General features: G+C 45.3%; 1 protein-coding gene across 3 annotated transcripts in view; it reads right to left on the reverse strand.

Annotated features, from left to right (window-relative positions):
• Positions 1-13,021, reverse strand: part of Hs3st4 (heparan sulfate-glucosamine 3-sulfotransferase 4) — a 387,953-nt gene that overhangs the window by 303,747 nt on the left and 71,185 nt on the right. The window contains exon 1 of one of the 3 annotated variants that reach the window (XM_074059667.1): positions 5,460-5,652. The exons of the other annotated variants lie outside the window; for them this stretch is intronic. Within the exon in view, the coding sequence (XP_073915768.1) occupies positions 5,460-5,500 (41 nt within the window). The 5' untranslated portion in view covers positions 5,501-5,652. Of the gene's footprint in view, positions 1-5,459; positions 5,653-13,021 lie in introns of those variants that run through there. 3 annotated transcript variants of the gene reach the window in all.

Here is a 13,021-nt window from a genome sequence, read left to right on the forward strand (position 1 = left end):
AATCCCAGCTCACGGAGACGCCAAGCCAGTTCTGGCACACAGGAGCTGTACATCTTCCACTGGCCCGTCAGGAATGCTTCGCTCTTGTAAACAATGGTGGGCATACCTGGTTGTTATGATTATTTCTACCCTCCTGCTTCTCTGCCTGACTTCATGGAGTGAACTGAAAACAGGTGAGCTTGGGGGAAAAAGAATTTGTATTCATCTTGGAAGACCTGATATGAACAGCTCAGGAGAAGTGCATTTGGTTCTAAATATCTAAAAGGTGCTCTGGAGCATACAAAGCACTTTCTCTGGCAAGGAACCCTTTTAAGGTTATGTGTTTTTGATTCCTTGAAGTTCAGGATAATTGGTGCCTGTCAATAGTGGGCAAGTAGTAACAAATGGTTGGTTTGTTGATGAAATAAATAAGTAACAAATGAATGAGGTGACTGGTACAGAGGAAAGAATGTGGGGTCTGAGACCAGGACGTGTAGGCTGAGATCTTCCCAATTATCAACTTCCTGTGAGACTTTAGCCAAGCTATGTAACCTCTCTGGGAATGGTAATAGCTTTGGTGCCAGACTGCTGCTTGCTGTTTGTTTTGTTTCCTTCTGACTTCTATTGGTTTTACTTCCTGTAACATCCTGGTTTTGGTTAAAAGACCTCTCCATTCCCAGCATTGTGGCAATCTAAGTGGATTCAACCCCACTCACTTCGTAGGAGTGAAGACTAAACTTTAGCCTTGGCCAATCAGTGTGCTGTGCTAGAGAAAGTGACTGCATCAGAGTCAGGCCAATCACAGCTGTAGTAGTCAGAAGCTGGGGACTTCCAAGTTAAATAAAACCAGTGCAAAAAAACACATCAGCATTTCCTATACCATGACAATTGCTATTATATGACTTCACACAACAGTAATGAGAACACAGAGAAAGAACAAGATGACACCCTGGAAAAGAGGGACAAAAAAATTTTACAGGAGAAAGAGTAGAACAGGCTGGGGAAGAAAGAGAGAATAAGTGTGTCTTCAAGGACTTGCCACATGGCCCAGCCCACTGTAGCTCTCTGGGAGGTCACCACACAGCAGGCTAGCTGGTCTCTGTTTCCACTCTTGGCCCACACCATCTGTTCCCAGCACAACAGCCAGAGAAAGCTGGTTATACATAACCCAGTTATGCTCCTCCACGCAGAATCTTCCAATGCCTTCCCACCTCACTCAGCATAAAAACCAGAGTCCTTACAATTATCTCCCACTCCCCACACAATCTACCTCTTTGATATCCCTCACAGCCATCAGGCACTCACCCACCTCAAGGCCTATCCACCTGCCATTTTTACCTGTCCCCCAAATACCTACAAGATTTGTTCTTTCCCCTCCCTAGTGCTTTTATCTTCTATCATAGTGTAATTTAATTGACTTAGCATTCCACGCATATCTATCTATTTTATAGATATTATATACACTCACACACACACACACACACACACACATTTGGTTGTGCTCTCTGCTGTATCTCTAATGCCTAGAGCTGGACACAATGATACTTTCTGAATAGATGAGCAATTACTAAATCCTGATAAAGTTACATCAGTGTGAAGGACACAGACAAATTCTAAGCAAAGCAGAAGTTAGAGAAACAGAACAAACAGAAGCAGGGGCAGATAACGTTAATTCTGAGGTGGTATCAACTGCAACATGCATTCACTCACCAAGGTAGAGAAACCAATGTGTTGGGGTCCTGAGAGACCCCACTTGTTTTAGGCAAGCATGGCAGACCCCTGATGCTTTGCAGGGTAGAAGTTCTACAGGAAGGGTGCAGGGTAGTGCTGATTAGGAGGGACCTAGATTAAAATAAGGAGAATGCATTGACAAGGCGGATGCATGGAAAAGTGTATCTGTAATGGGGTGTGCATACTTGGGATTTGGGAAGTAATATTTTGTGAGTAAATTTAGGTTATAATGAATCCAGTAATACCAAACAAACATGACTAGCTGAGCAAGAACGTGCCTCAGTCATCAAGAAGGGCAGAGACTTAAGAATGCCACAGAGGAAGAGATGTTAGAATTGACACCTTCCTGTGACCACAAGAGAAAGGTGAGACAAGGCAAGAGGTGAGGAACATTCGGGAAAGAGTTTGAGCTTCAGATTTAAAAGGGGGTATTGAACAAGGGCATATAAGAACACACAGAGCACAGTACCTGGCCAATCCTCCTGCAGCCATGATCACAGTCAGGGTCACCAAGTCAGGCATCTGAGAAGTGAGGATGTCTTCGTGTCCTCCACCCAGTACCCCTACACTGCTGTATAGAAAACCTCCAAGCAGGAAAAGGGTGTGAAGGTCAAGAGGGAGAACTGGCTAAAGTGGAAATGTGACCAGAGGTCAGTCCTCCAGACTGAGAGGAGGGGCTAAATTCTTTGGCAAGTTACCAGTACTAGACCCTAGTCTGAGACTCACCAGGTAAGCAGGGCTCTGCAGAACCATACTTCATACCAGCACTTCTCAGTCACTTTTTGTATCTGAAATAGACATGAAAGCTAGGTGTTCCTAGAATACACATGGGACCAGGTGTGGGCCAGTTTACTGACAAATGGCTGTGCCAGGCAGGGCCACAATGAAGTAGAGAGACATAACAAAAATAAGTGAGTTAATTATCATATCAGAGAAGAACAGGGCAGAAGAGGACTGGAGAGAGAGAAATTGATGCTACTTAGGAACTCTTCAGAAAGCATATCAAAAGAAAGTATTATCAGAGCTCGGTTTTGAAGGATAGGTAGGAGTTTGCCATTGGAGAAGAGAAGGAAGAATATTCCAGACAAAAAGCAAGGCACAGAGACAATGGCTGTGCACAAATGTAAATGTGTGGAGATCAATCAAGAAACACAGTGGAAAGTGTAAACATGTGAGATGCATGTGGAGGGGAAGGAGTGGTTTTCAGGCACAGAAAGGCTTGTGGGACCTGACATTGTAAAAACTTCTATGCCCTGAGAAGGGGTCTGTCACCTGTCTTAAGTGGTGACTGGGAAAGTCTCCAAGCAGGCAGGTGAGATGATCAGATTCCTACCAAACCATGTAACATCCCTGATGTTTGTCTATGACAGCGTCAGGGTCCCTGCAGCCACACCACACTCTGCAGGTATGAGCTGCCTTTCCAATGGGAGGGCAAGAGGCAGGCCACAGCTGCCCATCTTGCAGACAAGTGCCAGCAGCACTCATTGTCTGGAACCATTCTCTAGAATCCTCAGTATTGATGTCCTCCAAGCTGGGGGCTTAGCAAACCATCCCCCCAACACGTCAAACAGACAGCAGAGACAAGGTCTTCATAGAATAACAGAATGAAATGCACTCCTGCTCCTGGGCCTTTGATGGATCAATCTGCCAGTTCACAGACGATACAGAAATGTGGTGGGTGCGACCGCTGCTCAGTCACCAAGGCCCCTGCATAAATAATACTCTATTTAGTCAATGCTAAAGGAGAAATCCCTATAGCACAGAAGCAAAATAACAAAACCGCCAGATATTAAGCTATGATATTGTATAGCAAAGATCTCTAAGTCCCTAGAATTTCAGTGCTGCCTGAGAAAGTGATGAACAGCAGGTGAAAGGAGCCTTGTAATATGCAAACAGATTCAGCTGTCAGCCAGCTAGCCCACCAGGAAGATAAATGGCAAGCTAGGGAAGGAATAGCTCAGGTAGGCGCTATGTGTATAACGAGGAGGTCCTATATAAAGAGGTGGTCTTCAATAAAGAGGGATCTGTATGAAGCAAAATACGCATGCACTGTCTGTCAGACACTGTCATGGGTACTTCCCACATCCTACAGCATGTAATCCTCACTATAAGGTAGAAGCTATTATTATCCCCCTGTACAGATGAGGAAACTGAGGCACAGAGAGATTCAATAACTTGCGTAAGGTCACAACTTTTATAAGCAGCAGAGTTGGAACCGAAGCCCAAATAATGTGGGTTTGAGGGTTCCTGATCTAAACCACCAGTGGCAGCACAAGGAAATGGAATTCTCAAATGCAGAGACCCTAAGTTTGAATCTTAGCTGCTCCTGCCCTCCAGCTCCAAGCATTTGTGAGAGTTGCTATGTCTTTTGAACCTTGGTTTTCTCACCTATAAAAATGGACAGGGTGGTGTTGCTACCTTAGAGTGTCTAGAACCAATTAACTGAGTGCCTGGCACACAGTAGGCAGCCCATCAGAGTTTGCCCAGTCACAAGCTGAGAAGCCATTCCAGGGGCTCTCTCTGTGACTGTTTAATCTTATGAAGTAGCTCATACTTGTTCGCCATTAACTGCTTGCCACAAAGTGACTCATTTTATCCACTATACACAGGACAAACCGGTGATGTGTTCACTTGCACAGGTGGGGACTCGTTGTCAGTGTAAAACTCTCAGAACCTGGTCTATTTCCAGAGGGCTGCTTCCTTCCCAGAAGTCCCCACAGGGAAACCCCACAACACAGCTACTTTGAATGGCAAAGTGAAAGACAATCACACAGTAATGAGGGTGTGGTCCCCAAGACCCTCTGAGAGTCATCATGGGATCGGTGGGGTGATTTCAAAGGATAGGCCGCTCAACCTTGGCCTCAGCACAAAACCTCTTTTTCCCAATAGCCAGCAGCTTTCAAGACATTTTCAATTGTCAACTTGAAAATGTCTCCAAATGCATAGTTTCCAGTATTCAAATTCAATAGCATTTATCAAGCTTTTATTATGTGCCAGGCACAATGATAGATGCTAGAAGGAAAAGGGATTAGCACAATATGGCCCCTGTCCTTTTGGAGTTCTCAATCGCCGAAGGAGAAACTTACCATTAAGGTAAGCTCAATGTTTTACCTGTTTTGTGTCACTGTGAACCAAAGGTTGTGGATGACACAGGAAGGAACATTTCAGTTGGCCTGGGGAGTGGCCAAGGTCACGGCAGACCCCACGTCCAGGCAGTTAGATAGAAAATGTCCCCAGGGCTCAGTGGTAAAAACGTGGAAATATTGCAGATGAGAAATAATAAAGTCAGGCTGAACTGAGCAGAGACATTCTGGAACATTCTGTAGAGATCCTGTCTGGGAACCAGACTGGCAGAGTGTAGGCAGGTGAGGAACCAGACAGCACAGTTCTGTGTGACATTTAGTCACCATATACCACACGTGAGTAGCTGTGAGGCACACAGACTTGTGATATGCAGCGTGCATAGCTATAGAAGGTGATCTGATCCAACTTCTCCTTTTTCCTAATAGAGACTCTCAATACTTACTCCTTCTGCCCCAGAATATGCGTGAGAATGCTCCCACATCTTACACTTTCAAACCCACCTGTCTTGCAGAGCTGAAGTGGCATCTCCACTCCAAGCCTACCCCACGCTCACCCTGAAACCTCATCTCTCTTGTCCCCTTACGTCACAACCACCTTGGGTTCCCAAGCTCACATTCAACTTGTAACATTACAGGTGTGAAAATGAAATGTCAAAGTTTTCTCACTCTCTCTCAAAAAGCACGGCGAGACAGTTGAGACGATGCATTCCTCAGACTTTAAATGTCTCTCACTTTTCAAAGACTCTTTCTAGAATTCTGAAGACATGGGATCATCCCTGGGCTCCAGTGACTTTTGAAGTTTTTATTTCCAGGTTCCAGGTGAGAGGTTGGGGTTTTGAAGAAAAGCCTGTGAGAAGATTAAGTAATATGTTATTTGCTCACTCCCTATTATATGGCTGAAACACATGAAAGTTTCCACATCGCCAGCCCATTAAAATCCTCTGAGGCCCAGGTGGGGTGTTGCAAGCCTATAATTCCAGCACTCAGGAGACAGAAGCAGGAGGATTGTGAGTTCAAGGCCACAAGACCCTGTCTCAAGAAAAAAAAAAAAATCAAGAGCCAGAAGTGTAGTTCAGTGGTAGTGCTCTTGCCTAGAATGTGCAAGGCCCTGGCTTTGATCTGCAGGACCATACCAAAAAAAAAAAAAAATTCCTTGAAGCCTGATGACATATGTGTCACAGATTACAAAACTAGGCCAGAGAGGCTCAGTAACTTACCCTAATTTTTATGGAGCAGCTTCTCTGTCCCAGACATTGGAGTAGATATAGAGGAGACAGAGATAAATATAAACTTCATATGCCAGTGTGAAACACATCTAAGCTTAAACCTCTGTCTTCAACATTCATTACTAACATATTACATCATTTTGAAGCTTGGTTTTTAAAAAACTTTCTTAGGACCCATACTTGATTTCTGTCTGATGGCCCTGTAAACATCAGAAAGATGAAATGAAAGGGTGTGAGGCTGAAACAATATTGTGGTCCACGTCTTGAAGCTCCAGAGATACTGATGTGACTCCTTTACCCAACATTTCACAGCTCAGATGCAGGATTCTAACCCAATGTGGCTAATTCCAAAAACAAGTCCTTTCCGTCATAATCCCTGGGTATAACAATGGATTACAGTGGTGACTTCAGGGTTACAGTATGCATGACACCAAAAAGGCAACACTTTCTTCAAGGCCCAGTTGAAGACTATGGAATTATGCTAGCTCTAATCGCAGTGAGAAACCCCAGTGATGAAAAGCTCCTTCTAGGCCTTGTCCTAAGAAGTAAAGGTCAGAGAGCACTAACCCATGTGCCTAAGACAGCCATCTGCCTTGCTTTGTAAGGTTTCACTTCACACGCCATGACAGAAAATACATGGCCAGGAGGGCTTTAAAACATCCTACTTATGGGACAGGTAGAGTGGCTCATGCCTACAATCTCCAGGAACTCAGGAGGAGGAGGCAGGAAGATCATGGTCTATGCCCAGCCTGGGAAAAAGAGTGAGACCCTATCTGAAAAACAAACTTAAAAAAAAAAAGCACCTCAAGAGGTAGAACATTTGCCTAGCAAGCACAAGGCCCTCAGTTCAATTACCAGTTCCACAAAAAAAAAAAAAAAATCCTACTTATTTTCTCTCTCCTAACAGAACTTGACTCGAACATCATTCTAACTTCCACTAACTGCCGTTTGAAGTCAGAAGATAACAAGAGGATGAAGTGGAGACAGAAAGAGGAGAAATGTCATTAGAATGTATCTAGTTATATGCACTCTATGTCCCCTGCCCGTCCAGGCTGGGCACTAGCAACACAGAGACCTGCTTGCTCAATAAATGATTATTGAGCATGGATTCTAGACCAGTCATTGGAGTAGGTGCCAAGGATACAGAAATAAATATAAATTGCACATGAACACATCCTGTGATCTCTGCTTTGAAGAACTTACAACTGCATGGTATGAAAGGGAGAATATGCCACCAGTTCTGCTAACAGATGAGGAGGAAGGTTTCCCAGGGTAACGTCTGGATGGGGTCTTGTGATATAGTGTGCCAAGCACACAGAGAATGCTCAAGTTTGGATCTGGAATGTTCCCAAAAGGCCATGTGTTGAAGGCTTGGTCCCCAGCTGGTAGTGCTATTGGTAAGAGATGGGAGGAGGGTGCTAGTGGGAGGAAGTCAGGTCACTGGGGGGCATGCCCTTGAGGGAATATCAGAGCCCCAGCCCTTTCTGTGTCTTTGCTTCCTTCATGCATGTCACTATAGGTAGCTCAGCTACAGAACTACCAGCCCCGATCCAGTCCACATCTGGTCTGAAAAATGTCCACTCTGCACCCCAAAACAACATCCTGTCCCTTCAGCTTCTGGCCTTCACCTAGCAAGTCCCCAATGGACCTGCATTACCATCACCCAGGAGCTTGATCCTTGTCCATTCCTCAAACAAGAGAATGAAGGGGATAGAAAGAGGGGGAGGGAAAGAGACAGAGGAAGGGAGAGAGAAAGAAAGAGAAGGACAGAGGGAGGAGGGAGAGTAAGTAATGGAGGGAGCCAAAGGAAAGAGAGAGGGAGAGAAAGTCAGAGGAAAGGGAGCAGGAGAGTGAGTGAAAGAAAGAGAGAGAGAGAAGGAGGGAAAAGGGAGAAAGAAGAGAGAGAAAAGGAGAGAGACGAAAGAGAAATGTTAGGAGGAAGAACAAGAAATGGAGAGAGACAGACAGAAAGGCTATGTCAATTAAACACACAGGTGATGTTGGAAGGGCATCCATTCACATGTGGGTGTTCACATATGCATGGATATACATACCATGTGGACATGGGTAGCATGATTTTAACTATGTCGGCTTAGACATGCATGGGAGGGAGAGCCAGCTGGGAAGGCCTAGTTCTGTACTTTGCCACATCCAGGTATGGATGTCTACCAAGCGGCTCCCTTCACTGAGCTTTAAGCTTCGGGTTTCTAATCCCCAGCATGAGTCCTCCACAAAAAGGTGTGGGTGGTTCTGTTCGCCCCTATATCCCCTAAGTACACAGCCAGGAACACAGCACACTGTGAATGAACGAATTTGCTGGGCACCATAAGACATCCAGAAGAGTTATTAGTACAAGTCTGAGTGGGAGCTTCACCACCTACAGCTGGGCATCTCTGGGCATGCAACACAACCTCACTGAACTTCCTTCCTGTTAGGAAATATTTATTGGCACTGCAATGTGACAGGCAATGCTAAGGCCTTAGAAACATATGAAGTACTCAGAAGAGGCTGGCTGTCACTGTCCCCAAACCAGCAATCAAGAGCTCAAACACAGCCTATATACTCTGACATGAACTGCAGCTGTATTTGACTTCGTCCACACTGTGGGTTTGGTTTTGTTTTGCTCTGTTTGTTGAGTCTGAGCTAAAATTTACAATCAATATGTTATGCATAACATCTTTAAAGATGAGAAAGTCTGACGATATCAGGGACACTCGCTCCCCATGGGAACTGGATGGATCTGAGTCTCCTCCACCCCTCCTGGGAGGCAGATTCAGGGGGTTCACCAATATTACCACCAGGCCATTTTTACCCACTGCAACACCTGCCTGGCCCTTTGGGCTTTGCACAGCAGCCTGTGGACTACTTCTAGCAGAAAAGCAGAATCCACCAGAACGCTGAGCTGATATAAAACCTCAGAGAGGGGGAACACTTTCTTGAATGAGAGGGTGTAGCTAGCTCTGGACCTGTGTTATGCACAAGGACAAATATTTGCCTGGCAATACAGGTAGCTAAAGTACCCTGCAACACTCACAGGAAGTGTGCTCTGGGAATTTAAAACCAGAAAGGAATATAAAAATAACAGAGCAAGGTATTTATCCCATTGCAATCGATGAAACTTCTTAAGGTTATTTACAAGCCCGTGTTTGGAAAACCCTTCATTTGTCTGTCAGTCCACATTTCTTCCTTCCCCTAGGAAGTTCTATCATGGGAAAGTCAAAAAAAGTCAGGGTCTGGAGCTGGAGGCTCTTCCCCAGCCTGGTGTGTGCACAGATGCACTCAGTGTACTTCTCAGAGCCTTATCTTTCAAGTGGAGTTGATAAAACCCTCGTACTTCTCAGAAATGCCATGAGGATAAAATAAGACAGTGCACGGAAGCTCTTTATAATGACACTACCTATGGTGAGTCTACTTTGATCATCTTCCACACCCTGACCCAAAATATAAGCTCAGCGAAGTCAGGGTTTTGTGTTTTTCATACTAAAGTCCTAGTGTTTTATCTGGAACATAATAGGCATTCAGTAAATATTTCTTGATCTTAAAATGACACATGAACCAGGTGCCAGTGGCTTACCCCTGTAATCCTAACTACTTGGGAGACTGAGATTGGGAGGATCGGGTTCCACATAGCCAGGCAAAAAAATTCACAAAACCCCAGCTCAACCAATAGCTGGGCCTGGTCACATGCACCTGTTATCCCAACTATGGTGAGAAGTGAAAAACAGGAAGATTGTAGTCCAGGTGTGACCAGTGTGTGAGTGAACAGTAAAAAAAGAAATAGAATTGTCTCTGGCATCATCAGTTATCTCCACCTCTACCCTTTCTCTGGGCAGCAACCTGGAAAATTTGTCTATGGTCTGGAAGCTCTTTCGACTGCCATAATCATATTTTAAAAGTTCTATCCTACTCACTTGCCACAAGGTGGACAAACTCCTACAATCCATTCCACAATGAATGGTGGTTTGTATTTCACTGGAATGGAAATTAAATTTATTTCACACCTCCCAGGTACCAAGACCTGGAGTGGGCAACTTTGTTTCACTTTATCCTCACTACCCTGGAAGGTGGGCATGGACTTTGGCCCAATTCACATCACAAAAGACTGAGGTTCTGACTGATGTATCCATCTCCCTAGGGCCACACATTGTGAGGTGGCACTACCTGTTTGTAAGCCTTCATCTTGAACTCAAGTCCAGAGAGGTTCCCACTTCCTAGTTGAGCCCAGGAAGGTCTTGGCATCATCTGGGATCCCTGACTTTGCACAATGCATCATGCTCTTCCTGATACCACTCTCTAACCACAGCGCTGGGTCAGCACACCAACCATAAACCAACTACTAACTTAGCTCTGAGCCAAGCTCTCTCCCAGGACAAGAGACACTGGCAGTGTCAGCCATGGTCTAGCCAAATACAACCCTCTCAGCACCACCTACATGGTAAAGCCACATGTCTTTGTCTGAGTTGGGCACTGCCTGGACTTTAGTTGTGCACTGGTCTCAAAGGAGGCATCTCCATAAACTGGCCAATATTACCATGTGGCTCATTACGGGGGCTCTGCCCACTAGGGGGCGATGGTACTAAAGTACAAAAGCAGAGCCCAAAGAGTCTAGAAGAGACATGAAGACTGTCATGGTTGTAGCTGAGAACAGGTTCCAGTCCTGAGTCCTAGTTGAAGAAAGATGGAGTTAACCCCCACTGAATCTTCCTGGCCAAAGTGATGAAGCCACTCTTGTTTTTGGGTCTGATTTTATATCTGGACCAAGGTGCTCTGATCCCAGCTATATACCCAGTCTACACTAGCCCTTATCTCAAGAGCATTTGGGGAAGTGGCCTTTATAGAACTGGCTGGATTCCAACAAGAACAAACTACAGTCCTCTCCTTGAGACTGGGTCCTGACAATCTGAATCCTGACAACTGGCTTCTCAGTCCTGGCTCTGGATTTTCATAATGCCTTGGCCCAGTGAACAGGAGCACCTTTCAGAATAAATTCAGCGGAACAGAATTTCACGCCAGAATTCGTTTCCTTTTCACAGACACAAAACAGGGTCTGCTTCCAAGGATCAAAACATAACTTTTAATAAGGTTACGGCCTCAGGAAGCCCAGTAGCTGAGGTCTCGCTCTTTGCTATTTCACAAAATGTTTTACAGATTCCACTCAACCGTACCTGAATGGCCAAGAGAACTCAAAAACATGGCTGGGCTGCCAATCTTGGCTATTTATTTCTTCCCCCTCACCTCCATCTCTTCCCCTTCTGCTACTTCTCTTCTTTTATGTCTGAGCTTTTCTTCTGGGGAAAAATCTGGCTGACAGGCTCAGAAGGGCAGCCTCTCATGAAGTTACTCTTACCTCCAATAATACCACAGCAAGTTCACACACACACACACACACACACACACACATACACACACACAGCATTGAACAGAATTATTTTCCAGTCTCTTGCTCTTCAGTAGAAAAGTGATTTCACCAAGATCTATGATCAGGGCCACAGTAGCTGCCCATATGGCAGGGTGCAAAAAAAACCAGCCTTCTAAATCTAGCATCCACCACTCATGGTTACATTATTCTCCCTTCGTTTTCCTAGCTGTCGAGCTAGTACTGATTTGAGTCCTGCGTGCTGGTTATCAATGTGCCATCCTTATTCTAGGGGCAGTCAGAGCAAGATGTCCTATAGAATTACTCCAATTCAATGCGCCAAGTTGGCAAAGGCAACGATGATATTTTCAAACACTGGCTGGCACAGGAAAGTGATGATAGCACTGTGTACTGAGAAAACACACACACACACACACACACACACACACTGGGTGTGGTTCAATTCTCAGCTTGGGGACTTCATGTCAGTGCATGATCTTTAGCCTTTTGGGGTCTCTGTTTTTTCATCTGTGGGGTGGGGCTGGATTGTTAGTGTTAAATGGAAAGACTTGAATGAAAGTGTCTACCCTACAGGAGATATGAACATGCCCTTTCTTACCTCCCCTCCTTGTAGCTCTGAATATCATCCCCAATCCAGATCAAGGGATGAGCGCCAGACCTGTGAGTCTGATTAGCCTGTGGGCACCTGCCTGAGATGTACCAATGCATCCCAAAGAAAATCTGTCATCTCTCCCTAAACACCTGCTCATCCTCTATCCCCTACATCACAGCACGTACCACCTTCTATCCAGTTGCCTCAGCCAGAAGACAGCTTGGATACTGGGCTGTCCTTCACCACATTCTTTGGAATCTGCCTCTCTTCATTTCTTGAATTCATTCCCTTTTCTCCTTCCTTGTTTCCATCTCCCTAACCCACTCCAGGATGCTCCCTGTAAGTAGTTTGCTGACTGCTCTCCAGGCCACCTTTCTTGCCCCTATCTAACCCATTCTCCAACCATAGAGTTAGGGAAATTTTTCTAAAAATTCAAATCCAAACAAGTCTCTCCCTTGCTTAAAAAATCTTCAGTGGCTCCCCACTGCCTCTGCACCACACACAATCCATCTCTGTGCAGTAACCTGAGAAGCTCTTTGTTGTCCAGTTCATCATCCTCCTTCAACTACAAGTCTTGCCCCTCCCCCTTCGCTTTTAAGGTCCATCCAGGCACAATGAACTTCTTCTCACCTCCTTGATGTACACACCCTTCAGAGCTCTACCCATGCACTCTGCCTCTGCCTCAACCCTCCAACTCTCTCCTCTAGCCACATATCTTCCTCTGTGTGTGAGTGTGTGTGTGTGTGTGTGTGTGTGTGTATCCTCATCATTCCATATTTAACTTAGACATTTATCTGCCCTGCTCATGCTTGCATCCCAGCACCCACCACAGGACCTGGTGCTCAGGATAGCTGATAAATACATGAATAATCTGGCGCTCAGGTTTGCCTAGATGTGGCGGGAACGTGTCCTTGCTGGACTTCTCCTGTTTACTTTTGCAAACCTCATTCTCCTAATCTGGCTGAAGTCTGCTGGGAGGAGGTGGAGATAGCCATCAGGTGGCATTTCCTATTGCCTGGCTGGGTTCCATCCT

The sequence above is a fragment of the Castor canadensis genome, chromosome 17, assembly GCF_047511655.1.
Source record: "Castor canadensis chromosome 17, mCasCan1.hap1v2, whole genome shotgun sequence".
NCBI classification, from domain to species: domain Eukaryota; kingdom Metazoa; phylum Chordata; class Mammalia; order Rodentia; family Castoridae; genus Castor; species Castor canadensis.